General features: G+C 38.8%; 1 protein-coding gene across 1 annotated transcript; it reads right to left on the reverse strand.

The window, feature by feature from the left end:
- On the reverse strand, positions 1–26,930 carry C9H9orf153 (chromosome 9 C9orf153 homolog). The gene is made up of 5 exons (XM_016961064.3): positions 26,683–26,930; positions 24,306–24,355; positions 9,121–9,212; positions 7,115–7,601; positions 1–1,318 (listed from the first exon to the last, which is right to left on the reverse strand). The coding sequence occupies exons 3-5, from the start codon at positions 9,187–9,189 to the stop codon at positions 1,080–1,082; spliced, it is 795 nt and encodes a 264-aa protein (XP_016816553.1). The 5' UTR covers positions 9,190–9,212; positions 24,306–24,355; positions 26,683–26,930; the 3' UTR covers positions 1–1,079.

The raw sequence follows: 26,930 nt of genomic DNA on the forward strand, positions 1-26,930 counted from the left end.
TATTTTTTAACATATTTATTTTACCCCCTACTCCTCAGAGAGAGTTTGGTTGCTTATAGAATTACAGACAGCTATTTTCCTTCAGCATTGTAAGTATATGACACTATTGTCCTCTGACCTCTATTGTTAATGAGCATTCTATTGTCAATTTGTCATTTCTTTGTATGTAATCCATCTCTCTTTCGTAGATTATATTTTCCTTTACTGCTTAGTGGTCCATAGTTTTGCTACAGTATTTCTGGGTATAGATTTATTTTCAATATCTTGCTAATCAGTCTGAGATTTTTTCAGTTCAAGTTCTCATGTGTTTCTTGAGATTTTTCTGTCATTTTATTTTCACATATCACTTAATTTCCATTCTATTTTTTTCTGCTAATTCCATTGTATACATTTCTGAACTTCTCATTCTACCCTCCAATACTCTTATTTTTCTGTCTTACAGTGCTATGATCTATAAGCTTTTCAATGCTGTCTTCCAACTTGTTAGCCCTCTCTCTTCAGATATATCCAGGCTACCACTGGGATAATTATCAAGGGTTATTATTATAATTTTCAATGACTATATCTTTCATTTCCAAGATTTCCAATTTGTTCTTTTACAAATCTTTCTGTTCTTATTTCATGGATGCTGTTTCCTTCTTTGTCACTGAACAGTTAATAGATTATATTTAAGTTCTCATATTGATCTCTATATGCTCAGATGTTAATTTGTTTGTTGAATTTACCAAATACTTTATGATGATGAACTTCCTTGTGTGCTTAAAATTCCTTAAAAAGCTATGCTTGCTTGAGTGTTCTTCGGTTACACCTTTTCTTTTCATATGACCTATATTTGCTTTAGCCCTGGTCCAAATGGGTTGCATGGTCTAAACGAGTTGCACCGTCCAAACCACTTCTCACGTTAGCAGATTAAATCGGACCTTTTGCTCCGTATTAATGGCTTAATTTTACAATATACCTTCATGTGTGTTGTACGCACTCACTTCAGATGTTCTATTGGGTACTCGGCTTCTTTACTTTTTGTGTATTAAATCTATGCTCTCAAAAGCAAACATCTATGTCCAAAATATTTTAATACACTACATATTCCATTTAAGAGAATAACTTCCTTCATTTTGATAATCAATTTGAGGATAAATGACCGAAGACTTGCGAACTATAGGGGGGAAAATAACATCAGGCATGTCCTGGTTCTCTACAAATCTCTTCTCAGTGTTGTATTTTATGTCTCCGAATGAAATTGCAGTAGTGCACCTCCACTTCGCAAGCCCCTTAAAATATCTCCATTCCAGATCCCTTAGATTCATGAATTGTTTTCCTGAAAAGAATCATATTTTCAAAGAATCACATGGTGTTGTTACTCAGCCTTTCATTACTCAGAGATGCTTCATGGACAGGGTAAAACTTTGATGAACTCGAGTCCCCTCTTTCTGGCAGAAAGCCATTTCTAAAGCTTTATTTTTAATTTTTATTTATTTATTTATTTTGAGACGGAGTTTTGCTCTTGTTGCCCAGGCTGGAGTGCAATGGCGCGATATCGGCTCACCACAACCTCCGCCTCCCGGGTTCAAATGATTCTCCTGCCTCAGCCTCCTGAGTAGCTGGGATGAGAGGCGCCCGCCACCACACCCAGTTACTTTTTTTGTATTTTTAGTAGAGACGGAGTTTCACCATGTTGGCCAGGCTAGTCTCAAACTCCTGACCTCAGGTGATCCACCCACCTCAGACTCCCAAAATACTGGGATTACAGGAGTGATCCACTGTACCCGGCCTAAAGCTTTATAAACTTAAGGGAGACCCTGTGATGTCAGTTTCATGTAAAGCCTGCTCCTAAACAGCAATTGAGTGGGTCTGGCTAACTGGGCTTGAGTGGACCCTGCAGAGCCCCGGCAGGTGGAGGGGGTATCTCATTCTGTGCTTGGATCCTAACAGAATGTGCAAATGGAGAGCTCTGCAGAGCACCAAAAGCAGCAGGGAAGAGAAAAGGATCCTAAAACAGGGAGGAAGATGGGTTAGAAGTGCACAGATTGTTAGTGTCATTTCTTCCAAGATGCTAATGTAAGCCCTAAGTATAAAAGGGCAGTGGCTGAGCTAGAATCTGGCCATTCTCCATACTCATTCAGAAACCACAAGCTTGAGGTGTCATTAGCAGTTACAATTCCTTCAAGTAGCCAATGAGCCAAGGAGAAAGAATCAAGCAAAGACACAGCACATGTTCTCCCCACCAGCAGCGATTCCCCTCTCCCTTCCCTTCCACCCTTTTCATGGCTAAATAACCCTGAAAACAACAACAAATCAAGGCTGAAGGCATGGGTTGGAGTGTAAAACCAGGAGCCAACAGGCCACGGGAACAAGTATAAGGAGAATTATGGTCACAGCAGACAAGCAGGATGACTGGTCTATTTCTGGTGGGTGACCTTACTGTCCCACATGTGGTGACATTTGAGCATGTCACCTGAAGTCCAAAGACTAAGCAGGCACCACTCCACTCCAATCAGTCCTCCATCCCTGTACTGGGAGGGCCTGGGCCTGCCTGGTGGGAAGTCTTTATATAGACTTTGTACATGTCTGAAGTAGAAGACAGGTGCCAGAGACTCTTCGTTGGGCTCATACCTCCCCAAGTAGAACAGATACTGCCATGGTGTTCAGCAGTCCATTCATAAGGCCAGTTGCCAAGTTTCAGGGAGTTTGACAAGATCTTTGGAGGCCTGGCACAGCAAGAAGTGGTGGCAAAAGGAAGGAAGGGGATCTTTAACAAGAGAAGGTTTAGAGCTGATGATTTTGATGACTAAAGAGCCTCATGTCCCAAACTCCTGACCTCAGGTGACCCACCTACCTCGGCCTCCCAAAATGACCAGCCTGGCCAACAGGGAGAAACCTGGTCCTACTAAAAATACAAAAAATTAGCCGGGCTTGGTGGCGGGCACCTGTCATCACAGCTACTCCGGAGGCTGATGCAGGAGAATCACTTGAACCTGGGAGGCGGAGGTTGCAGTGAGCCGAGATCGTGCTGCTGCACTCCAGCCTGGGCGACAGAGCAAGACTCTGTCAAAAAAAAATAACAAAAAAAGAAGCTTCATGTCATGATCTCTGACAGACACTTTAGGTTGGCTTACTCCACACGCATTGCAATCCTCTTCTGCCTTCCTCTGCTATAAAGGGGGGAGCTAAGAACTCTTATTCACCAGCCTTCCCTACAGGAAGGGGTGATGATTGGACACAATTCTGGCCAAGAAGATGTAGGAATAAATCACTTAAGGAGAGGTGTTCTGGAAAATCGTTGCTTCCATATTAAAAGAGGACAGAAGTGTCAATGTGGCTCTTCATCCTATCCCACCTTTTCCTGACTGGAATGTGGCCACAGCCTCCGAGGGTGAAGGAGATGTCTTTTGGACATGAAAACAAAAGCTACACACAAAAAAATGGCAGAGCCCGGGTCCTTGGAGACATTTGAAAGCATCGCTCCACAGAGAGTGGAATCACGGTCACCAGAGACAGAGTAGGGAGTGGGAGGGGAGGATGGAGAGAGATAAGTCAGTGGGTTCAGAGTTATAATTAGAAGCCCTGCATAGTGGCATGCACCTGTAGTCCCAGCTACTGGGGAGGCTGAAGGAGGAAGATTCCTTGAGCTCGGGAGTTTGAGGCCAACCTGGGCAACATAGCAAGATACCATCTCAAAAAAATGTAAAATGGGCCAGGACCAGTGGCTCACGCCTGTAATCCCAGCACTTTGGGAGGCCAAGGCAGGCAGATCGCTTGAGCTCAGAAGTTCAAGACCAGCCTGGGCAATATGATGAAACCCCATCTCTACAAAAAATACAAAAATTAGCCAGTTGTGGTGGCATGCACCTGAGGTCCCAGCTACTTGAGAGGCTGAGATAGGAGGATTGCTTGAGCCCAGAAGGTTGAGGCTGCAGTGAGCTGAGATTGTGCCACTGCACTCCAACCTGGGTGACAGAGTGTCTCAAAAAAAAATTAAAATTAAAGTAAATAAATAATTGAGAACAAAGTTACAGTTAGATAAGAGGAATAAATTCTGGTGTTCTATTGCACAGTAAGGTGAGGATAGTTAACAATAAGATATGGTATCTTACAAAATAGCTAGAAGGAGGGCTTTTCAAAGTCATCACCACAAAGAAATGGTAAGTGCATGAGGTCAGGATAAATACACAGATTCGATCACTATATAACACTATTGAAACATATATTGTACTCCATATATATGTACAATGACAATGTGTTCATTAAATAAATAGAGACATAAAAAGCACTGGGAGGCTGAGGCAGGCGGATCACGAGGTCAGGAGATTGAGACTATCCTGGCTAACACGGTAAAACCCCGTCTCTTCTAAAAATACAAAAAAAAAAAAATTAGCTGGGCTTGGTGGTGGGCACCTGTAGTCCCAGCTACATGGGAGAGGCTGAGGCAGGAGAATTGCTTGAACCTGGGAGGCAGAGGTAGCAGTGAGCCAAGATCGCGCCACTGCACTCCAGCCTGGGCAACAGAGCGAGACTCCGTCTCAAAAAAAAAAAAAAAAAAAAAAAAAAAAGCATTGTTCCGGCCCTTGTCTGCGTACCCCTAGACTTCTAATTATGTAAGAAAAATAACCACTATTTGGTTTTCTGTTGTTTTTGATTCCTAAGCTATATGATTCTATGGGATTTAGCCTGAACAAGAGGAGCTCATACGATAGAAGAGCAAAACGGCAACACCCACTCTCTTTTCCTCCCCCGGTTCTTGGTGCCAGTAGGAATATGTTCTTTAGTATACTTTGGAATACCAGGATCCTAAAGTTCTTCTGGACTGAGTAGCAGAGTAGAAGATGAATTGTTGCAATACCAATTACCCCTAAGGGATTACTGGATACCCTTCACTTAGATTCCTGCCTGACTCCATGCATCTTTCTTTTTCTTTCTTTCTTTCTTTTCTTTCTTTCTTTTCTTTTCTTTCTTTCTTTCTTTTCTTTCTTTCCTTCTTTCTTTGTTTCTTTCTCTTTCCTTCCTTCCTTCCTTTCTCTCTCTTTCTCTCTTTCTTTCTTTCTTTTTTGAGACGGAGTCTCACTCTGTTGCCCAGGCTGGAGTGTAGTGGCGCGATCTTGGCCCACCACAACCTCTGCCTCCCGGGTTCAAGCGATTCTCCTGCCTCAGCCTCCCAAGTAGCTGGGATTACAGGTGCCCGCCGCAACGCCCAGCTAATTTTTTTGTATTTTTTAGTAGAGACGGGGTTTCACCATGTTGTCCAGACAGGGTTTCACCATGTTGTCCAGGCTGGTCTTGAACTCCTGACCTCAGGTGATCCACCCGCCTTGGCCTCCCAAAGTGCTGGGATTATAGGTGTGAGCCACCATGCCCAGCCAGCATATTTCTTGAATAGACATGACATGTACCAGAAATTTACCTCTGGGATCTCAGGAAATGAAGATACGGAGGCAGAGAAGAGACTCCAACACAGTTTGTGAGACCACATCAGAGACCTCCAGAAGTTAGGTAACCAGCAGGTAATTCATGCATTAGGAAGAAAGAAAAACTTGGCCCCTATGCATGGCAAAGTCATAAATGTTCAAGACCTTATCAAACATCCAAAACCCTTCTTCAGTAGGTTTTTGACTAGTTCTTCTTACTGAGTCTCAACACTTTTCATGATTTTTCCTCTCTGGTCCCAGGCTTTACTTGTGTACTTTGTGAATTATCTAGGCCAGTCCCATCATTGCTTTAATTGCACTGCCACCTAGGCTCCAGAGCCCACAAAGTAGGACTCTATGAAAGGATTTCGAAGCCTGCATTTGGCTCTGTTAAGATGTCAATGTAGGGAGTTACAGCAAAAACTCTTCCAACTCTTTGGACCAAATATACTCACAGTAATCAATCTATTCCTTTAAATTTGTTCCTTCTGCCTCTCCCATTGCTTTTTTTTTTTCTTCTTTGAGACAGAGTTTTGCTCTGTTCCCCAGGCTGGAGTACAGTGGCACAATCTTGACTCACTGCAACCTCTGCCTCCTGGGTTCAAGCTATCCTCTCACCTCAGCCTCCCGAGTAGCTGGGACTACCGGTGCATGCTACCACGCCTGGCTAATTTTTAAAATTTTTTTGTAGAGTCGGGGTTTTGCCATATTGCCCCGTCCCACTACTTTTAATATAAAAATGGTGGTGTCAAAATATTTGCTGTGAAAATGGTCTTATCTTGAATCAAGAAACTGCTTCAGAGGGTTATCACAAATTGATGTAATCTATTAAAAAGTGACAAAATACTACCTCTCTCAAATTATATAAGATGGAGACTTAAAGTGTAAGACACTCCCTTCTCATTAAAATTCAGCATCATAAGTTTCATGGTTTTTTTTGTTTGTTTGTCTGTTTGTTTTTTGAGACAGAGTTTTGTCCTCGTTGCCCAGGCTGGAGCACAATGGTGCGATCTCGGCTCACTGCAATCTCCACCTCCTGGGTTCAAGCAATTCTCCTGCCTCAGCCTCCCAAGTAGCTGGGATTATAGGCGCCCACCACCACGCCCAGCTAATTTTTTGTATTTTTAGTAGAGACCGGGTTTCACCATGTTGGCCAGGCTGGTCCCCAACTCCTGACCTCAGGTGATCTGCCCGCCTCAGTCTCCCAAAGTGCTGGGATTACAGGCGTGAGCCACCATGCCTGGCCCAACAATATATCTTTTTAAGAGTGAATCTGAGACTCGATCCTGGAATTCTGGATTCTCTGTTCTGCATTTTATTTTTATTTTTACTTATTCATTTTTTAGAGACAGGGTCTTGCTCTGTTGCCGAGGCTGAAATGCAGTGGTGTGATCATAGTTCACTGCCACCTCGAACACATGTGCTCAAGTGATCCTCCCACCTAAACCTCTCGGGTAGCCGAGATTACAGGCACATGCCACCAAGCTCAGCTAATTTTTATTTATTTATTTATTTTTGGAGATGGGGTCTTTCTATGTTTTCCAGGCTTGTTCATTTTATTGACACTGTATAAAGCAAACATATTAATAGCAGCCATGAACCTCAGAACTACAAAATTGCTGTAGGTCAGTATTGGACCATTTCTGCTCTAGTAAATTTGCAATGAGATTTCCATTCCTTTTCTCCCACATGGCCTCATCTGTTTAAGTTACCTGGGTCAACTAAGAAGGATCTACAAAGTTTATCTTCAGAAATGAACTTTTCTGGGGTGGCACTGGAAATGCCTAAGCTGCATAAGATTTTGGCGCTTGGAACCTTCTGTACGGTAACTTGGGCCAAGGCATTCGAGTGATCGGTGAGAATTTCATAAGGAAAAGTGTGCTTGGGAGGGGAGATCCCACACTGTAACAGCCTCTGCTGGGACCTGGAGAGCCTCTCCACGGGAGAGAGTGAGCTTGCCAGTAAGCTGCGGTGGAGGAGCTCAGTCATGGATGCTTGCTTCTCTTTTTTAACCACTGTGCACCTGATAACAGATCGGAGATCTCCTCTCACATCAGTGCCCCTGGTGAATGACATGACATTCAGGTTTCTAGCAAGTACTTCCTGTGCTTCGTTAAGTGAAATACCATGCATTTTTAGAAGATTTGATTTCTTGCTCTCCTTATTAAAATTCTCAATACATGCATATAATTCTGGAAGCTGTGAACAAAAAAAAAAGTGGTAAGTCACGAGACTGACAAAAATGTAATATTCTGGCAGATCCACAAACCCTAGAAAAAATAACAAATAACCATAGGACAATAAATAACCATAAAGACAAAAGCATTTTTATCTTTGGAAGATATCTTTGCCTAACTAAACCAAGTCAATTGTGGCAATGTGGAATAGAGAACCGAGAGGTCAAATCTCCGATTCACTCCCCTAAAGATGTATTATTTAGACACGTCTTATAAATGCTTGTTATAAAATTAGGCAGTTAGAATTGAACTAAGAAGTCTTGAAGATCTTTCCAACTCTGAAATTCTATGAGTGACCACGGAGAGAAATAGCTGTGGGAGACTGTGGCCTTTGCTTGTTTCGAACAATGCTATTATGTCTTTGAAGGAAGAAAGCGAGCCAGATCACCTAGATATCAAAGCTTCATCCTGTTGTCCAAAGAGCCCATAATGTTCAGGAATCCAGTGCTGAGGAGGCGATAACAGTCATTGCTCACTGGGATATTTGACCAGAGCAAATGGTGACATACATTGAGTATCTGGGAATAGTTATTGGCAGAAAAAAACAGTAAGAGATCCCTGAGAGGACCTGTCCCCATCTAAAATCCTATACTTGCTACAAATCCTATCATTTCTAAGAGGTTTCTTAGGCCATTACACTGGAAGGCCAAAGAGGCCATAGTCTCAGGTTAGGGCTAAAATTTAGGTTCTTTAGCCCAATGCAGAGTTTTCTTTCAATCCTAGTCAATTTTATTGCAAGGGCAACAAATAGAAAGTGAGCTAACGCGTGGGAAAGTAGAAGGGATTTTGGACGTCTTCCAGAATGTCAAGAGTCTGCGGCTACAGAGGCTACACAAGTGGTCCAGACCCTGGAACCAGTATGAGCTCTGCTACAAGGTGGTGCAGGAATATATGGATGCATTCTCAGTTATGCCAACTTCAAGTAAGAGGCGACAAGGGCCCGTGGACCAAGAGGATTGCTTTTAATATTTTATAATAGTCTGTTTTGTTAGTTTACCCCAAATTGTGTATCTGTCTTGTAACTGTTTTAGAAATTGGTACATAGGTGGAGATTTTATAAGTAAATGTGTTAGCACTGATAGTCTTTTTTCCAGTGTTTTTTTTGGGGAGTTAAATAGTGTGATGTTTGGACTGATATCATGAAATCTTTAGCCTGGAAATTGGGCTGGATTGTTCTCTGGTTAATACATCTTTTCCTAAAGAAAAAAAAAAAAAAAAGAAAGTGTGCTAACATTGGTGAATGGCTCTTTATAATGAATTATACAACCACACTATCACGAAAACAGCTCAGCACTTCTGCCCACCTGCCCTGGGAAGAGCTACACTTCTCTGTGACTAAGAATGTTAAGTCATTAAAGTGACATTTTGGAGTTTCCCATGGCTCCCAAGTGTGTCACTGTGCGTTCAATAGTTTGAATGTTTATGATTCTTGAATGTAAAGCTCCCTGTGTACACCTAATTGTACAATGTTAAGTACATACTGAACATTGAGGAAGGGTGGCTTCTCTATTGTCCTCAGCTGGACTGGTGTCTCCAGTGAGGAACATCATGCTGGGATTTTATTCTCTAATTCCTAAAAAAAGCAATATGAGAAAAGACAAAAATCAAAGATTAAAAATCAGAATACAAATGGGGAGGTGAGACTTCTTAAATCTTAAGAAATTTGTGAGTGGGACATTTTGAAAATTTTATACCTGTATTAGTCCATTCTTGAATTGCTCTAAAGAACTATCTGAAACTGGGTAATTTATAAGAAAATAGGTTTAATTGGCTCATGGTTCTGCATGCAGTCCAGGAAGCATGGTTGGGGAGGCCTCAGGAAACTTACAATTATTGGGGGAAGGCAAAGGAGAAGCAGAGCACGTCTTACATGGCCAGGACAGGAGAAAGAAAGAGCTAAGGGGGAAGTGCTACACACTTTTAAACAACCGGGTCTCATGAGAACTCACAATCATGAGAACAGCAAGGGGGAAATCCTCCCCCGTGATCCAGTCACCTCCCACTAGGCCCCACCTCCAACACAGGGGATAACAATTTGATGTGAGATTTGGGTGGGGACACAAATCCAAAGCATATCAATACAATTTAAATTTTTCATTTGCTTTTTCATAGTTTAGGTCTGCCAAATTTGTCACGCTTCAACTGAGCATTTCGCTGAAATACCCAAATTCTTCTACAACATGTGTATTTAGTTTTAATACTAGTGTAACAAATCCTATATGGATGGTTTTATTTTTTATTTTATGTATTTAATTTTTTGAGATGAAGTTTCACTCTTGTTGCCCATGCTGGAGTGCAATGGCATGATCTCGGCTCACTGCAACCTCTGCATCCCGGGTTCAAGCAATTCTCCTGCCTTAGCCTCCCAAGTAGCTGGGATTACAGGCATGTGCCACCACACCTGGCTGATTTTGTATTTTTAGTAGAGACAGGCTTTCACCGTGTTGGTCAGGCTGGTCTTGAACTCCTGATCTCAGGTGATCCACCTGCCTCGGCCTCCCAAAATGCTGGGATTACAGGTGTGGGCCACCACGCCCAGCTGGATAGTTTTATTTTCTTGTCTTACATATTCTGATCAACTTTCAGTTCATCTAAAGAAAAACTCACCCACCTCCTTACATTCAAAAAGTGTTTTTTATTCAGGCGGAAAGGGCTCATATGTAATGATAATAATAAAAACAATAAACATTTTGAAAATAATTTACTTTGTGTCAGATACACTATAAGGCATTTTGCAGATGGAATTGTGTTTAATTTTTCTGCAAGACGTTAAAAATGGCCATGGAATCTCCACAATTCATCTCATTGATAAGTGGCAGTTAAGTTCTCTCCCACATTTTACTGGGCTGGCCTATGCTTGGCTTTGATCAATAGCTTGTGGCATTGTGTCAGTGACATAGTGTGAGTGCCAGAACCCAGACCTTAAGAGGCTTTGCGGCTTTCCTACACATTCTTGGGAGCCTGAGCCACCATGTAAAGAGAGATCTGGCTGCCTATCTGGAGAGACCATGCAGACTCAGCAGCCAGTATTGACCACTAGACATGTAGATAAAGCCATCTTGGTTCACCCAGCCCCAGACGAGCCTCCAGATGACTACAGCAGCATAAGCAACCTCAGCCAATCCCAGATGGAGAAGAACTACCTCCCAGCTGAGCAAGGCAACTCTAAAATTTTGACAAAGAGTAAATCATTACTGTTTCAAACCACTAAGCTTTGCATGAATTGTTATATAGCAATAAATACAGATAAACCCCATAAAACTTCACATTCTTGGCTTAATGTATTCCAGTGAAACCCTTATTGGTAGGTAAGAGAATATATGGATGGAAAATATATTTCTAGGTACAGGGTACCACTATATCATGACTGGCAGCTGTGGTCACTGGGATGAGTGTCTGAGATGAACCAAAAACACTCACTTGGTATTTGGGATGAAGTGAAAACAATTATGTTTCTCCTCCTTCCTGAGTAAAGTAGAAAAACCCAGAATGGATACACACACATACACACAAACACACACACATACACAAACATGGATATATATATATACATGTATGTATATGCATATATACATATATATAAAATCTCAAATACATTTTTGTCACTATTTGTCACTACTGAGATCACTATATTGATATACAGGACTAGAAAAGCAATACAGTGCAGCATGCCTGCCACAGACCTGTTTATCTCTAAGCAATTAAAATGAGACTTGATTGTGCTTTCCTCCTGCAAACGAAGGAAATTTTTTCTGCAAAGGAAAATATTTCTCTAATGTGCTTTACCTAAAACCTGTCAATGTCTTCCAGTCAACCATTGCTATTGTCTTTCAGACAGCTTCAGAGTTGTCCACCATAGGAACGCTGCCTCCTCCCATCACCAAGGGTTAATACATTTTCTCCTCCCTTCCCTCAGAGGAGGGAAAGATGTAACCTCTCGCCTCTCTCCCCTTTTCTCTCTCTCTCCCTGCCACCTCCCAATTTTAATCAGCAGTGCCAATATCCAACTTCAATGGCCAATCTCCAACTCTCTATACATGGAGTCAAAGCAATAGCTAAGAAATATGTCCTCATGTTATTACAATAGTATTGATGATGACAAGGAATGGAGCACAGATAAGTTTAGATTCTTGCTCATTCTCTTTGCTAAACTACTGTTGGGTGCATTTCCCTCTCACTGAAGTGTCAGGATTCCGAATGCTGAAACAGATCACTAGCCAAAAATGCTTTTAGACACTTAAAGGTTGACTTGACTAGCAAACTTTTAACCTCAGTTTTTGCTTGATCCAAGTCAATGCCTAAATCTAGATCAGCCCTTTGACCCAATCTCTCATGGAGAGTGTTCCTGGTGAAGTCATGGAAATATGGCCAATGGCCTGTTTACAGATTTGTGTGAGTAAAGTGAAGCTTTTGCAGGGGACTGTGGCACTTCTCTTCATCGTTACTCCCACAAATTCCTACAGTAAATTTTCCTTGTACTGTGAAGAGCAAGGGCGTCTCACAGAAACTCTCGGGGATGGTATCCTCTTCTCCATTTGCACTCACCCCCAACTTTTCACCCTTCCCTCCAAATCAGAAGGAAAAAAGTTCTCTCTGCTCATCTAATGTTAATTTTTTCTCTCTCCCACCCAGGGTGTATATTTTATCCTCCTCGTAATTCTTTTTCTTTTCTTTCATTTTTTTGAGTTGGAGACTCACTCTGTCACCCAGGCTGGAGTACAGTGGCACAGTCTCAGCTCACTGCAACCTCCAGTTCCCGGGTTCAAGCCATTCTCCTGCCTCAGCCTCCCAAGCAACTGGGACTACAGGCAAGCACCACCACACCCGGCTAATTTTTTTATTTTTAGTAGAGACAGGGTTTTGCCATGTTGCCCAGGCTGGTCTCAAACTCCTGACCTCAAGTGATCCACCCACCTCAGCCTCCCAAAGTGCTGGGATTACAAGCGTGCACCATTGCACCCGGCCCCTCCTCAGAACTCTTGTGGAATATTTCCCCTCAGTTAGCCTCCCTTCCCTTCCAACAACAACTCCTCTTTTCTTCCTTCTTGCTTCCTATCATTCTCTTATCTTCAGTCTCATGTTCCCCAATGGCTCCTTCCTTTCTTTGCAAATATGTAATTTTTTTTCCACTTGGGGTAATAATGCAACTTCTCTTGACTGTGATCCTACCACTAACCCTGGACCCTTGTCTCTTCTTTACCTCTGAACTTGCTATATTTATATTTTCATCATGTAATCTTCAGTATAATGACATTTAGCTTCCACCTGGCTGATGAACTAAAATTGAATTCTTATAATGTAAAGTTGTAAAAAATAGCAATGTCCAGTAAATGCATGCATATAAACATGAAATAACTTAAATGTCATTATGCTAATTTTACTTGCATAAACTTTCAGGACATGAATACAGATAAGGACATAATTACAGTAGTTAGAATGATTAAAAAATAGTGTGCCCCATACTATGAATTTCACACACAGTTTGATTACTGGGAGACATTTAGAGCAGCAGACTAAATGTATAGGTGCTATACTGTAAATTGTAAGTTGGATGGGAGGCCAGCAACTTTGGTATTGGCTATAGCACTTCAGTTAAAGAAAAGTGGCTGGGCCTGGTGGCTCATGCGTATAATCCCAGCACTTTGGGAGGCTGAGGCTGAAGGATTGCTTGAGCCCAGCAATTCAAGACCACCTTAGGCAACAAAGTGAGACCCTGTCTACCAAAAATTCAAAAAATTAGCCAGACATAGTGGCACGTGTCTGTGGTCCCAGCTAAATGGGAGGCTGCCTTGAGAGGATTACTTGAGACCAGAAGGTCAAGGCTGAAATTAGCTGTGATCATGCTACTGCACTATAGCCTGGGTGACAGAGTGAGATCCTATCATAAATAAATAAATAAAATAAAAAATAAAGAAAAGTGTCATTTACATCTGTTTATGTTTTTTTAAATCCTGTTTGAGGTATTTTCTTATCACTGTACAAAGACACTAAACATATGCATTCTATAATAGGGTAATCAAGTAAAAAAAGAGAAATTTATTTTTTCATAGTATTTTTGTTAAAATTCATTGAAGGATATCTTACAGAAAATGTGACATTCTTACATTCTGATTATCAAGGCACAATTTGATAAAATTTTATCAAGTGAACAATAATCTGGTAATCAGAATGCAGATTAAGAAAGAGAACACTAAAACCTCATAACCCTACCTTCCCTGCATTATTTACTCTAAACTCCATTCCATCCATTAAAGATAGTGATGACTGAAATTTTTTTTTTTTTTTTTTTTTTTTGGCTATTCTTCTGACTCTAGTTTCTGAGATTTTTTTTTTTATTATTATACTTTAAGTGTTAGGGTACATGTGCACAATGTGCAGGTTAGTTACATATGTATACATGTACCATGCTGGTGTGCTGCACCCATTAACTTGTCATTTAGCATTAGGTATATCTCCTAATGCTATCCCTCCCCCCTCCCCCCACCCCACAACAGTCCCCAGAGTGTGATGTTCCCCTTCCTGTGTCCATGTGTTCTCATTGTTCAGTTCCCACCTATGAGTGAGAATATGCGGTGTTTGGTTTTTTGTTCTTGCAATAGTTTACTGAGAATGATGATTTCCAATTTCATCCATGTCCCTACAAAGGACATGAACTCATCATTTTTTATGGCTGCATAGTAGTCCATGGTGTCTATGTGCCAAATTTTCTTAATCCAGTCTATCATTGTTGGACATTTGGGTTGGTTCCAAGTCTTTGCTATTGTGAATAGTGCTGCAATAAACATACATGTGCATGTGTCTGTATAGCAGCATGATTTATAGTCCTTTGGGTATATACCCAGTAATGGGATGGCTGGGTCAAGTGGTATTTCTAGTTCTAGATCCTTGAGGAATCGCCACACTGACTTCCACAATGGTTGAACTAGTTTACAGGTGATGACCGAATTTTAACATAGACTCAGTTTGCCTGGTTGTACATTGACGTGTGTGTGTGTGTGTGTGTAACTCTTATTTTTATATACTACGTTTTTTTGAGATGGAGTTTTGCTCTTGTTGCCCAAGCTGGAGTGCAGTGGCGCAATCTCAGCTCACTGCAACCTCCGCCACCTGGGTTCAAGCGATTCTCCTGCCTCAGCTTCCCGAGTAGCTGGAATTACAGGTGCTTACCATCAATTCAGGCTAATTTTTTGTATTTTTAGTAGAAACAGGGTTTCACCATGTTAGCCAGGCTGGTCTCGAACTCCTGACCTCAGGTGATCCACCTGCCTCAGCCTCCCGAAGTGGTGGGATTACAGGTGTGAGTCACCACGCCCAGCCATTTTGACATAATTTTAAACTTAGAAAGAAGTTGCAAGAATAGTAGAAGAAAGTCCTATATACCCTTTTATCCAGATTTTTTTTCTAAATTACATTTGAATATATTGGTAGTGTGCTCTCTCTCTCTCTCTCTCTTCTTTCTATACTATTTGCAAATTGGAGCCATCTTATTATTTTAATCCTAAGTACTTTATTGTATATGTCCTAAAAACCAGAACATTCTCTTAGGTAATCACATTTTATTATATAATTCCTACATAGTTTAAAAAATCAGGAAAATTTAGACTATATTTTAGTGTTTTTTAAAAATATATACTAAGTATGAATTATTTCTTAATGGGTTAAACATAGACTTGGAACTAAAAAACTCTAACTAGGGCCACTCTTTCTTTATAGAAGTTATTGACATTTTCTCAAGGAGAACAGATGAAATCCTAGGGGGCATGCCTTGCAAATTCATCATTTAATATGAGAACTGCTACTGGTAGAGCAACAGCTATTTGGCCCTATATTTCAGTGAGGCCCTAAATGGCAACAATTTTAGAATTAATGGCAAATGGAGTCCCTGATTCTTTTTGTTTGTTTTTGTTAATAGACTCACTTCAGCGTCCATCAAATATTCCATTAAAGGTCGTCTTCTTGGTTTCTTGATGTAGTTGCTGTTGGTGATATTTCTTAATATATTAAGATGGAACAACTTACCATTCCATTTTGAGTCATATTTTAATTCATTAAGCTAAAATGTTTGAGTAAATACAGGGTTTAGCATAGTATTTTGCACAGAATACTTTAAGAAATACAGATGTTTAAAAAGCAATCTTGCTCTTAAGGACCTTCAATGCTAATAGAAAGACCACTCCTATAAGAAGAATATGTGATGTAATCCCAAGTGCACTAAGGATTTTGATGAGGGAAAAATTATTTCTCCTTGGGTTTATCAGAGAAGATCTTGAAAGAGCTGGCATCTGAGATGTGCTGTGAAGTTATGTAGGTTTCTACAGGTGATAATAGAAAAAGAGTGTATCGAAATGGGTATGTGTGTGATGCCACAAAGAAATTTTAGTAGAATTTAAGGTACTGAATAGTTTGATGAGAAGGTGGTTTAGCATGAGCAAGAAAAATGAAATATTACCGGAACAATTTTGAAAGGCTATAAATTACTGGCTAAAGAGTTGGATATTTCTCAGAAAATGTAGGGAACTGTGAACATTATTTTATTTTTTGAACAGGTGATGCATTTACATGATACAGAATTGGAAAATTCCACATTCTATCCTTTTCTATCGTCTGCCCAGCTCTTACCTCTTCACAACAGCTTCTTGGTGTCTTAAGTATTTTATGTATATATAAGAAATAACAAAATACATTATTGATTTCCTTTATTTGGACAGCATAACACGTATCCTTTTGGCACATTGCTTTATTCGTTGGCAATTTATCTTGAAAAACTTTCCACGTTAATACATATAGAAAATTTTCAGTATTTTTACTGTTGCAGAACATCAAAGGGATGTGTCATCATTAAGTCGTACTATATTAAAAACTTTGTTGTTTTCAGAATCTTGTTCTTATATATTTTTCTGCAATGAATATAGTCATATATGTCGTTTTATATGTAAGCAGTTATTTAGGATAATCTGCCTAGAGTATAATTGATTGGACATGCACACATGCATTTTTTATTTGATAAATATGTACTAATTTATACTCCAATCATGTGGATGCATGAATGGTAGTACCTACTTCTCTATATGTTTGCTGAAGTTTGTGTTATTAAATATGCTATTCTAATAGGTGAAAGAATATTGATAGAGTTTTATTTGTAGTTTTATTATGGTTGAACTTGAATACACTTTTATATACTTAAAAGTCATTTGCATTTACTTAATTTTTTATTTTTATTTTATTTATTTATTTTTTTGAGATGGAGTCTCACTCTGTTGCCCAGGCTGGAGTGCAGTGGCACAATCTCGGCTCACTTCAAGCTCCACCTTCTGGGTTCACGCCATTCTGGGCTCACTGCAAGCTCCACCTCCCGGGTTCACGCCATTCTCCTGCCTCAGCCTCCCGAGTAGCTGGGACTACAGGCACCCGCCACAAAACCCGGTTAATTTTTTTTAGTAGAGACGGGGTTTCACCGCTTTAGCCAGGATGGTCTCGATCTCCTGACCTCGTGATCCAACCGCCTCAGCCTCCCAAAGTGCTGGGATTACAGGCGTGAGCCACCGCGACGGCCTGCATTTACTTTCTATCAATTGTTTATATACTTGCCTATATTTCTTTTGAGTTTGAGTCTTTTGCTTATAAATTTCTAGAAACACTTCATATAGTAAAGAAATTATACTATATGAAGAGTAAATATTATTCTTTGATTACTTGTAGTTTTAATTTGTTTATAATATTTCACTTGATCTTAGCCAAAAGACTGAGAAGTGAATGTTTACAATATTTTTTCATGAAGTTATTGTTACTGTATTCACATATACCCATTTTTTAATCTTTTAGCTTCTAGACTTTTAGTTATAATTACTTATACCTTAACCACTTAAAGGTTATAAAGGAAATGTCCTATGTTTACTTCTAGAGCCTTTGTGGTTTTATTTTCTACATTTAATGCTTTAATCTCTTTAAAAATAATCTTACACGCAGTAGGGGCATATGAATCTACCCATGTTATTTTTCCACAAAGTGGTAACTCATATTTCTTTACTGGTTTGAGCATTAACATACACTTTTTGGGATATTCTATTCTTTTTTATTCACCAATCTAGACTCTATTAAAATTCTCACAGTCCTGCTTTAAAAAAAAAAACTTATTTTTTCTTTTATGCTGTCCTCTATCAGTCACATTTATTTACATCTTTGGCCCTTCTTTTATTACAGCTTATACCCTGCAAATAAAGCCCACCTAAACAATGAAGAGATTGTATATTATATATTAAGAAGTAGATAGGTAGAAAAGTTTTCAGCTCTGCTTGATTTATGGTTCAGAGATCTCAGCAAGGAAGCACATTCTTTCTGCCTCTCCACCCTGCAGTTCACCTATTAGCTTCATCCTACTTCTGCTTCCCCTTGTAGTATGCAATGGCTGGTAAGAGCAATGAGCAGTACAGGATTTCTCATTCAAATCCAGTGAATACAAGGGAAAGAGTTTTCCCCTTTTATGAATAGAAGTCTTTCCTTCTTTATATTATAATAGAAACTATTTGCACTGTCTGCTTATTCCCAGATAACAATTTACAAACACAGGTACTGATTGATGTATGTCTGATTTTTTGAAACAACCAGGAGCAATGGGAAAATAATTACCCACATTGTCTAAGAGTAACTGAGGCCCAACTCTGGAACTGGGGAGTTCTGTTTATTTTATTCAGATATCCCTTCTATGGATAAAGCTGATCTCTCCCTAAACACAGGGACTATTTACAGATAGGATGGATATCTGAATAAAATATGGATTCTGTTAAAAAAAAGAAAGATAAGGAAAATGTAAGAGGGTTAGGCAGCCAACTGTGTGCACTAGAAATTGTTTTCTTGAGAATTCCATCAGGGGCATTCTCTGCATTCTCTACTTTATATTTGTGGTTAATCCACTATTCTGTCTCTCAAAGAATGTATCTATGTGTGAACTGGTTTTGTTACTCTAATTTCTGTGTGTCCAGAATGGCAGCTGATTACTTGGTAACTTTCTCTAACCTAAGATTTTGAATAGCTCATAAGACATATTTCTTTTAATTGTGGAAATGAGAAGCTAATGACTTGATTATGATGTAAAAGTGAGTTACTGTGTTCACCCACATTTTATGTTATAGTCTATATTATGACACATATATCTTAAGATATATTTGCTCAATCCAAAGCTATGAATAAAACGGTAAATACTTTTACTACAGGAGAAATACTTAAAGTAATATTTTTTTTTGGACGAAAAGTTACTTCATTAGCTCCAAAGTGAATTTTATATTTTTAGTACACTTAAATTCAGGTTTGCATATAAATTGAGTCTGTGATATCATCTCAGAATTCACTAGGAGTAAGAGTTCTTCTTTAACACAGCCTTTGTGAAGCTTTGTCTCTTACTCTTCCTCATTACTTCCCACTTGTTCTTTTGAAGCTGCTCTATTCTACAGAATTTTGAGGCATTTAGGGGCTGAATGATGGAATTTATTTGCTCTCGTGAGATAAAATTCAAGAGTTTTTTGTTTGTTTTTTTTTTTGTTTTTGGAAAATATAAATCCTTCTTCGTTGAGAAAGAAAAGGATGGGAAGCAGATCTGCTATCTAGGCTCTTCCTTTATATAGAGGACAAGGAAATAAAAGTCATATCCCTGTTGTTATGAAATAAATCAAGTTCCCCTATAACCTATACGTTGAGTCTCTAACCCGCAAAGTGACTGCATTTGGAGATATGGCCTTTAAACAGGTAATTAAGGTTAATTAAGGTCATATGAATGGGACCCTAGTCCAATAGGACTGGTGTCCTTTTAAGAAGAGGAAAAGACACCAGTGAAGTGCTTGCATCAAGAAAAGGCAATGTGAGAACACAGTAAGGAGGCGGCCATGCGCAAGCAAAGGAGAGAGGCCGCAGGAGGAACCAAACCTGTTGACACCTTGATCTTAGACTTCTAGCCTCCAGAACTGTGAGAAAATAAATTCCCACTCTTAAGCCACCTGGTTGATGATACTTTGTTATAATAGCCCTAGCAGACTAATATATTTGTAAACATGCTAAAAGCAGACTTTTTGCAAACAAGCTAGTTACGTTAGCTAGTGGGAGGGTTTTTATCTGCAAGGTGTTTTTAGCAGCATGTACTTGGTTGTTTAGCATCTCCTGTGTTAAAAAAAAAAAACAACCCTAGAATCTATGGATATATGGGGCATCGCTTCCTGGAAAATATTATGCATCCTTTGTGCCTATTTGATTATAAAATGGAAGTGTTTATTACTGATACTTTTTATCTTTTGTGTAAGTAATGTGCCAGAACTTATTTATTGTAGTAGGAAGAGATCCAGTGAATACTCAACCTCTCACCTTAGTTCTCCCTGAGCCTCTAGATGCTAGACTTTTATATCCTAAAAATGATTAAACATTTCTATTTCATATGAGTCTAATTTGACAGTTGAATTCTTTGTACCATCTCACCGATGATAAAATTAGCAGTTATATTGTATAGAATATACAGATAGGTAGGTTATAATTTTTCTATGTTAAGTTTATATAGAGAAGAACAAATGCCACTGGTAACTGGTGATGAAGCATAGAACAATGACTTTTCTACATATCTAATTCAATAAAAGAGTTTACATGTGGAAATTCAACAAAGTAACTATACTCTGGCAATGCACATCAACTTAACTGGTGGGAATATTTCCTGAGGTGGAAATACTTCAGTTTTATGGCATAATCTACCAAGGATGAGTATAGTATAATCCACCAACTAAGATAAATTGTCTCCAGTTTTATTAATCAAATGAATATTATGTTGGAAGTGAGCATTTAATATTTATATAGTTGTCTACTTCAAGAGCTTCTGATTATATACATCAGAAAAATAAAATTTTTGATAATAAAATATATTCAAAGGACCCTCCCAAACATCCCACAGTAACACAGCACATGATCTAACAACCCTAATAGTCACAACAGTCCACATAATGTCTCATTGTATATGCTTCCGGTTTTAATTTGAAAACAGCCTGTACTTTCTCATCCCTAGTAGGCAGAAAAGAATAGCTGTTCACCATTTCAAGCCTCTTTATTTGTTTGAAAAATGCATTCAGTGCCAGTGAGATTTACATACATTTTTAGTAATAAAAAAGTAAAAGTTTTTTCCTTAATGGCACAAATCAACCTCAGTTACTGTAAACTACTTTATGAAATACTTTTATAAAGTATTAGTACTTGCTTTTAAAAGTTATGCTGTTCAAAGAGATTTTGAAAATACCTTAATGAAACACACAAAGTGATTACCTGTAGGTTAAAAGAACCATCCTAGATGGAAGGAACAATTTAATGTATGTATTTGTTGTTAAGGATTTCTATCTTGCCCATATCTCTATCTTAACCACCCTAGCTGTATTAGTCTGTTTTCATGCTGCTGAAAAAATATACCCAAGACTAGGCAATTTACAAAGGAAGCAGGTTTAATGGACTTACAGTTCCAGGTGGCTGGGGATGCCTCACAATTGTGTTGGAAGGTTAAAGGCAAATCTCACATGGCAGCAAATAAGAGAAGAGAGCTTGTTCAGGGAAAGTCCCCTTTATAAAACCATCAGGTCTCATGAGACTTATTCACTGTCACCAGAGCAGCATGGGAAAGACCTGCCCCCATGATTCAGTACCTCCCACTGGGTCCCTCAAACAACACATGGCAATTCAAGATGAGATTTGGGTGGGGACACAGCCAAACCTTATCATTTCACCCTGGCCCCTCCCACATCTTATGTCCACACACTTCAAAACCAATCACGCCTTTTAAACAGTCCTCCAAAGTGTTAACTCATTTCAGCATTAACTCAAAAGTTCACAGTCCAAAGTTTTATCAGAGACAAGGCAAGTCCCTTCCACCTATGAGTCAGTAAAATAAGAAGAAAATTAGTTACTTCCTACATACAATGGGGGTACGGGCATTGGGTAAGTACAGCTGTTGCAAATGGAAAAAACAATGGCTAAAACAAAGGCCCCATGAAATTCTGAAATCCAGCAGGGCAGTCAAATATTAAAGGTCCAAAATGATCTCTTTTGACCCCATGTCTCATATTTGGGTCACACTGATCCAAGAGGAGGTTCCCATGGTCTTGAACAGCTCTGCACCTCTGTCTTTGCAGGACACAGCCTCCCTCCCAGCTGCTTTCATGGGCTGGCATTGAGTGTCTGCAGCTTTTTCAGGTGCACAGTGCAAGCTGTTGGTACAGCTACCATTCTGGGGTCTGAAGGACGATGGCATTCTTTTCACATCTCCACTAGTGCCCCAGTGGGGACTCTGTGTGGGGGTGCCCACCCCACATTTCCATTTCACAATATCCTAGCAGGGGTTCTCCATGAGCACCCTGCCCCTGCAGCAAACTTCTGCCTGAACATCCAGGTGCTTCCATACGTTCTCTGAAATCTAGGCAGAGGTTGCCAAATCAATTCGTGACTTCTGTGTACCCTCAGGCTCAACATGTAAAACCTGCCAAGGCTTGGGGCTAGCACCCTTGGAAGCCACAGCCTGAGCTGTACCTTGGCCCCTTTTAGTCATGGCTAGAGCAGCTGGGATGCAGGGCACCAGGTCCCTAGACTGCACATAGAGGGAACCTGAGCCTGCCTCATGAAACCATTTTTTCCTCTAAAACCTCCCAGCCTGTGAGGAGAAGGACTGCCACAAAGGTCTCTGACATGCCCTGTAGACATTTTCCCCATTGTCTTGGTGACTAACTTTCAGCTCCTTGCTACTTATGCAAATTTCTGCAGCCAGCTTGAATTTCTCCACAGAAAATGGGATTTTCTTTTCTATCACATTGTCAGGCTGCAAATTTTCTAGACTTTTATGATCTGTTTTCCTTTTAAAACTGAATGCTTTTAACACCACACAAGTCACATCTTTTTTTTTTTTTGGGAGTCTCACTCTGTCACCCAGGCTGGAGTGCAGTGGGGTATGATCTCAGCTCACTGCAACCTCCCCCTCCTGGGTTCAAGCAATTCTCCTGTCTCAGCCTCCCGAGTAGCTGAGACTACAGGCGCACACTACCATGTCTGGCTAAAAAGTCACCTCTTGAATCCTTTGCTGCTTAGACATTTCTTTTGCCAGATACCGTAAATCATCTCTCTCAAGTTCAAAGTTCGACAAATCTCTAGGGCAGGGGCAAAATGCCACAAGTCTCTTTGCTAAAACATAACAAGAGTCACCTTTGTTCCAGTTTCCAACAAGTTCCTCATGTCCATCTGAGACCACCTCAGACTGGATTGCATTGTCCATATCACTATCAGCATTTTGGTCAAGCCATAGAACAAGTCTCTAGGGAGTTCCAGACTTCCCACATTTTTCTGTTGTTTTCTGAGCCCTGCAGACTGTTCCAACCTCTGCCTGTTATCCAGTTCCAAAGTTGCTTCCACATTTTCAGTTATCTTTAGAGCAGAGTCCCACCCCACTCCTGGTACCAATTTACTGTATTAGTCTGTTTTTATACTGCTGATAAAGACATACCCAAGACTGGGCAATTTACAAAAGAAAGAGGTTTAATGATCTTACAGTTCCATGTGGCTGGGGAGGCCTCACAATCATTGCAGAAGGCGAGAGGCATGTCTCACATGGCAGCAGACAAGAGAAGAGAGCTTGTGCAGGGAAACTTCCCTTTATAAAATTATCAGATCACATGAAACTTACTATCATGAGAACAGCATGGGAAAGACCTGCTCCCATGATTTAATTACCTCCCACCAGGTCCCTCTGACAACACATGGGAATTCATGGTGAGATTTGGGTGGGGACACATCACTAGATAACAGCAAAGCTGTACAATTCTTAAACATTGTCATGGAAAAGTAATTCCACAAGTCTACTTTGAACTATATGTGATGTTGTTTACATTCATCATACCCTCTTTATGCTAAACTAAAATATTTAGCTGTAATTTATGATAACTATTTATAGTTCCTCTTTCTTTCCCTCTCTGAACTTCCTGCAATACCCTGCAGAGTTGGTATATTATCTACCTTTTTCCTTTACTTTTACTATTTTTGTGAACAAAAATGTCAGAAGATGAAGTATTTTAAGTCAATTTTTTTTTAAATGGTGAAAAATTTTAAATACTGTGAGGGGCCAATAAAAGAGATTATTTTCATTGTGAGGGACATTTTAGCATGAGTCAAATCACATGACAGTCAATTTTGTTCTTTGATTAATGTACAGGTACAATGAATTTCAGTTATGGGAGAACTTCTCTTTCTCCTTTGACTTACTCTCTCAATTTTTGCACTCTCATTTTTGTTTTTATGTTTTTTTTTTTTTTTGTAAAGAGTTTCTAGTAAGGACTATGTGTTAATCAGTTTTAAGAACACAGATTTTATCAAAGAAAATTATCTCTTTAAAATATTTGCACTAATGGAAAAATATGTGAACCACCCAGTCTTATTTTATTGGACCCCAAGTTAGTTTGTGTTTGTGTGTATGTGTGGGTATTTATCTGATATCAACCATTATCTTTTAACATCAGCATGAAACAACATGCTGGTCTGAAACATAAAAATATATATCACTCTTACCAAAGCCAGTCTGTATTTTAATTGCTTTTTCCTGAAAGTGGAATCATGTAAAACTTAAAAACAGATTGAAATGAAAGGGAAAAATTTGATTCTGTAATTAACTTACCATGTGACCTTCACCACACTGATGGTTCTTACAGATCTAAATTTCTATATCTGTAAAATAAAGAGGTTGATTTTACATGATTTCAAAAAATATATCTTTTTTTGACAGTCATAGAAGTTTTATATAATTCTCTATTCTAGTCTACTGCAAAGGAATAGCAGCAGGTGAAAACTATAATGTTTGACCCTGAAGATTATTATGTGATATGTGTAAGGGTCTTAATGTGTACAATTCCATTTTTAGGGGCTCAAGAGATAAAATTTCTTTTCCAAAATGGATAAATACAAAATCATTTTTGCAATAAAAATGTATTGTGAGGGAATCTTTTGAATCAATGTGATTACTTATTGTGGAAGATACAGGCCATATCGCATAGCGTCTTGCCTCAAGGATCTTATCACTTAGTGAGTGAAATAAAACAATTACACAGATAACTGCCAGTAGGCAGCACTAAATGTCTTAAGTGATGGATAGACAGAGAGGTAAGAAGGGTCCAATCAAATGCTAAAATGTTAATAAAACCCAGATCACAGGCGGTGATGATCAAATGAATTGAACAGGCTTAGGAGAAATCCGTGAAAGAAATAAATCTGTATCCCTGGGATCTTTCCATTTTTGAGAATATATTACATTTGAATCTCTTAGGGATGTGTGATTCCCCTTCCCTTTAAAATAGTTACAGTATAACTTTCATTAAAATCTTGGATTTTGTCAGTCATAGCAGACAATAGCATTTTATGTCCTGTGAAGAATTGTATGCATAATTTTGGAAACAAGACAAAGGAAAGAGGCTCTCTAAGCTGTTAGAAACAAAGGATTTTTAAAATCTTTCTTCTCTCATACCTCCATTAAGGTTGTCTTTTCTCCTTTAAAGCTATAAGAAATATTCTGAATACTAATGTGACAGAACCAGATGCAATCCCCAAATATCATATTTACTTAATATAAATTCATAGTCCTTACCTTTAAGGAGATTTGACAATTCACTTTGTCTTTTAGCCTTGGGGTAGTCAGGAAAGTTAGGCACAATGTTTTAATGCTCATTCCTTCTCTTTTGCTCTTAGCTATCATTAATCCCTAATGCCTGGAACTGCATAAATTTCTTCTACAAAGGAAGCCCACAGGTCATTTTTATTTGGAGCACTTTTTTAAATATGTGTCACAATATATTCCGGTATGTATTACCTCATCTGAATGCAAAACTGTTTTATACGCAGATTTAAGGTAATGAGCAGTCAAGTTTAAAAAATGGTTCTGGTATCCTGTAGCTTCTCAATAATAATATACTCTTACATTCCAACAGAGAAGGATGGATTATGGGTTTTTCAATTTGCATCAGGCATATTAATTGCAGAGTAGGGCTTCCACATAAAATATCAATGTACTGGAACGAACTGTTAATGTACCAGAATATGAACACTTACATTCATTTCTGGAGCTTTAAAAGGAATCATCCCCCTCCCCCGCTTTTTAATATCTATACCTCTGGAGATGGTACAGTTTTTTAGTCAGTTAATGAGAACTATGTAACCACCATTTCTCCAAAAATCCCTAATTAGATTAAGTGCAATAGGGCTATTTTAGTCATTTCTGCTGGGGAAGAATACAACAAGCCATTAGGGAAAGAGAATAATTTAGAAGGTTTGAAAGAAACTTATTTTAGAGTTACTTTTAAGAAACATGACATGGAAGATCAACTTTATGTCCTAGTTGGAGGCAGGGAGGCATACTCAACTTCTATTTGCATTATATTTCTCAACTATGAAGAGAATACCTAAACTAGTAAAAGTTTAATTGAAAGTTTTATAAGTAATTTTCAGCTGACATTTTGCACTGTAGGTTTGATTGTAGAGAACTGGTACTTTATTTCATGGGAGTACTTGAATTATATATTCTCTTGTAAGCATAAAATTGTGAATGTCCATATTTTAAAAAAGCATTATAATAATAAAAACTCTTGTGTTTTAATTTGTCTAATACATTTGGTAACTAATATAAATTATAGATACTCTGGTTAGACTAGAATATAGATGAAAATATTTTTAAATATGTTCTCTTTTTTCTTTAATGTGAATATTTCTTATTTTTCAAAAAATAAAGCAAGGGGAAGAAATAAAGTTGAGATTTAAACACGGCTACATTTTTTTCCCTGAGGCTTGTACTTACTGTGCAAATGCTAAGTATTTGGTAAATATTCATTAAGTAAATATCAGACCTTTCACATTTATATTTCACTTTTCATTTTTGATACATGATAAAATTTGTGATTTTATTATTTTCTAACAAAAATAGAATGAGGGCCCACTTTTCAAATCCATTCTGCAAAAGACAATGTTTGAGTTTTTATACCACAGCTGTAAGTAACGAATTATCTCACCAGAGAAGAGAAGAAATGCTAACCACATAATCCAACAGGAGACTTGATTCATTTTGTGTCTGGAACAGTCAGTGCAGTGTTACAAACTGAAATGAGTTTCCTTTTCAATCTTCAGGTGAAAAAAGTAGTGAGAATGTCCCACTTTAAAAAAAAAAAATCAATGTGACCTTTTTTTTTTTTTTCATCTTCCTTGAGAAATAATGTGTGTTTGTGTGGGTGTGTGTGTTTTATTTTGCAGTGTTAGTTTT

Source organism: Pan troglodytes, chromosome 11 (assembly GCF_028858775.2).
Source record: "Pan troglodytes isolate AG18354 chromosome 11, NHGRI_mPanTro3-v2.0_pri, whole genome shotgun sequence".
Taxonomy (NCBI): Eukaryota; Metazoa; Chordata; class Mammalia; order Primates; family Hominidae; genus Pan; species Pan troglodytes.

Coding starts and splice junctions, on each gene's coding strand:
- C9H9orf153 (XM_016961064.3), bottom strand. CDS start 9,189: ATGATGTTCCTCACTGGAGACACCAGTCCAGCTGAGGACAATAGAGAA. Junction 7,602..9,120: donor CCACCCTTCCTCAATGTTCA/GTATGTACTTAA, acceptor TTTTGTTCACAG/CTTCCAGAATTATATGCATG. Junction 1,319..7,114: donor ATCCTTCTTAGTTGACCCAG/GTAACTTAAACA, acceptor GATTCTTTTCAG/GAAAACAATTCATGAATCTA.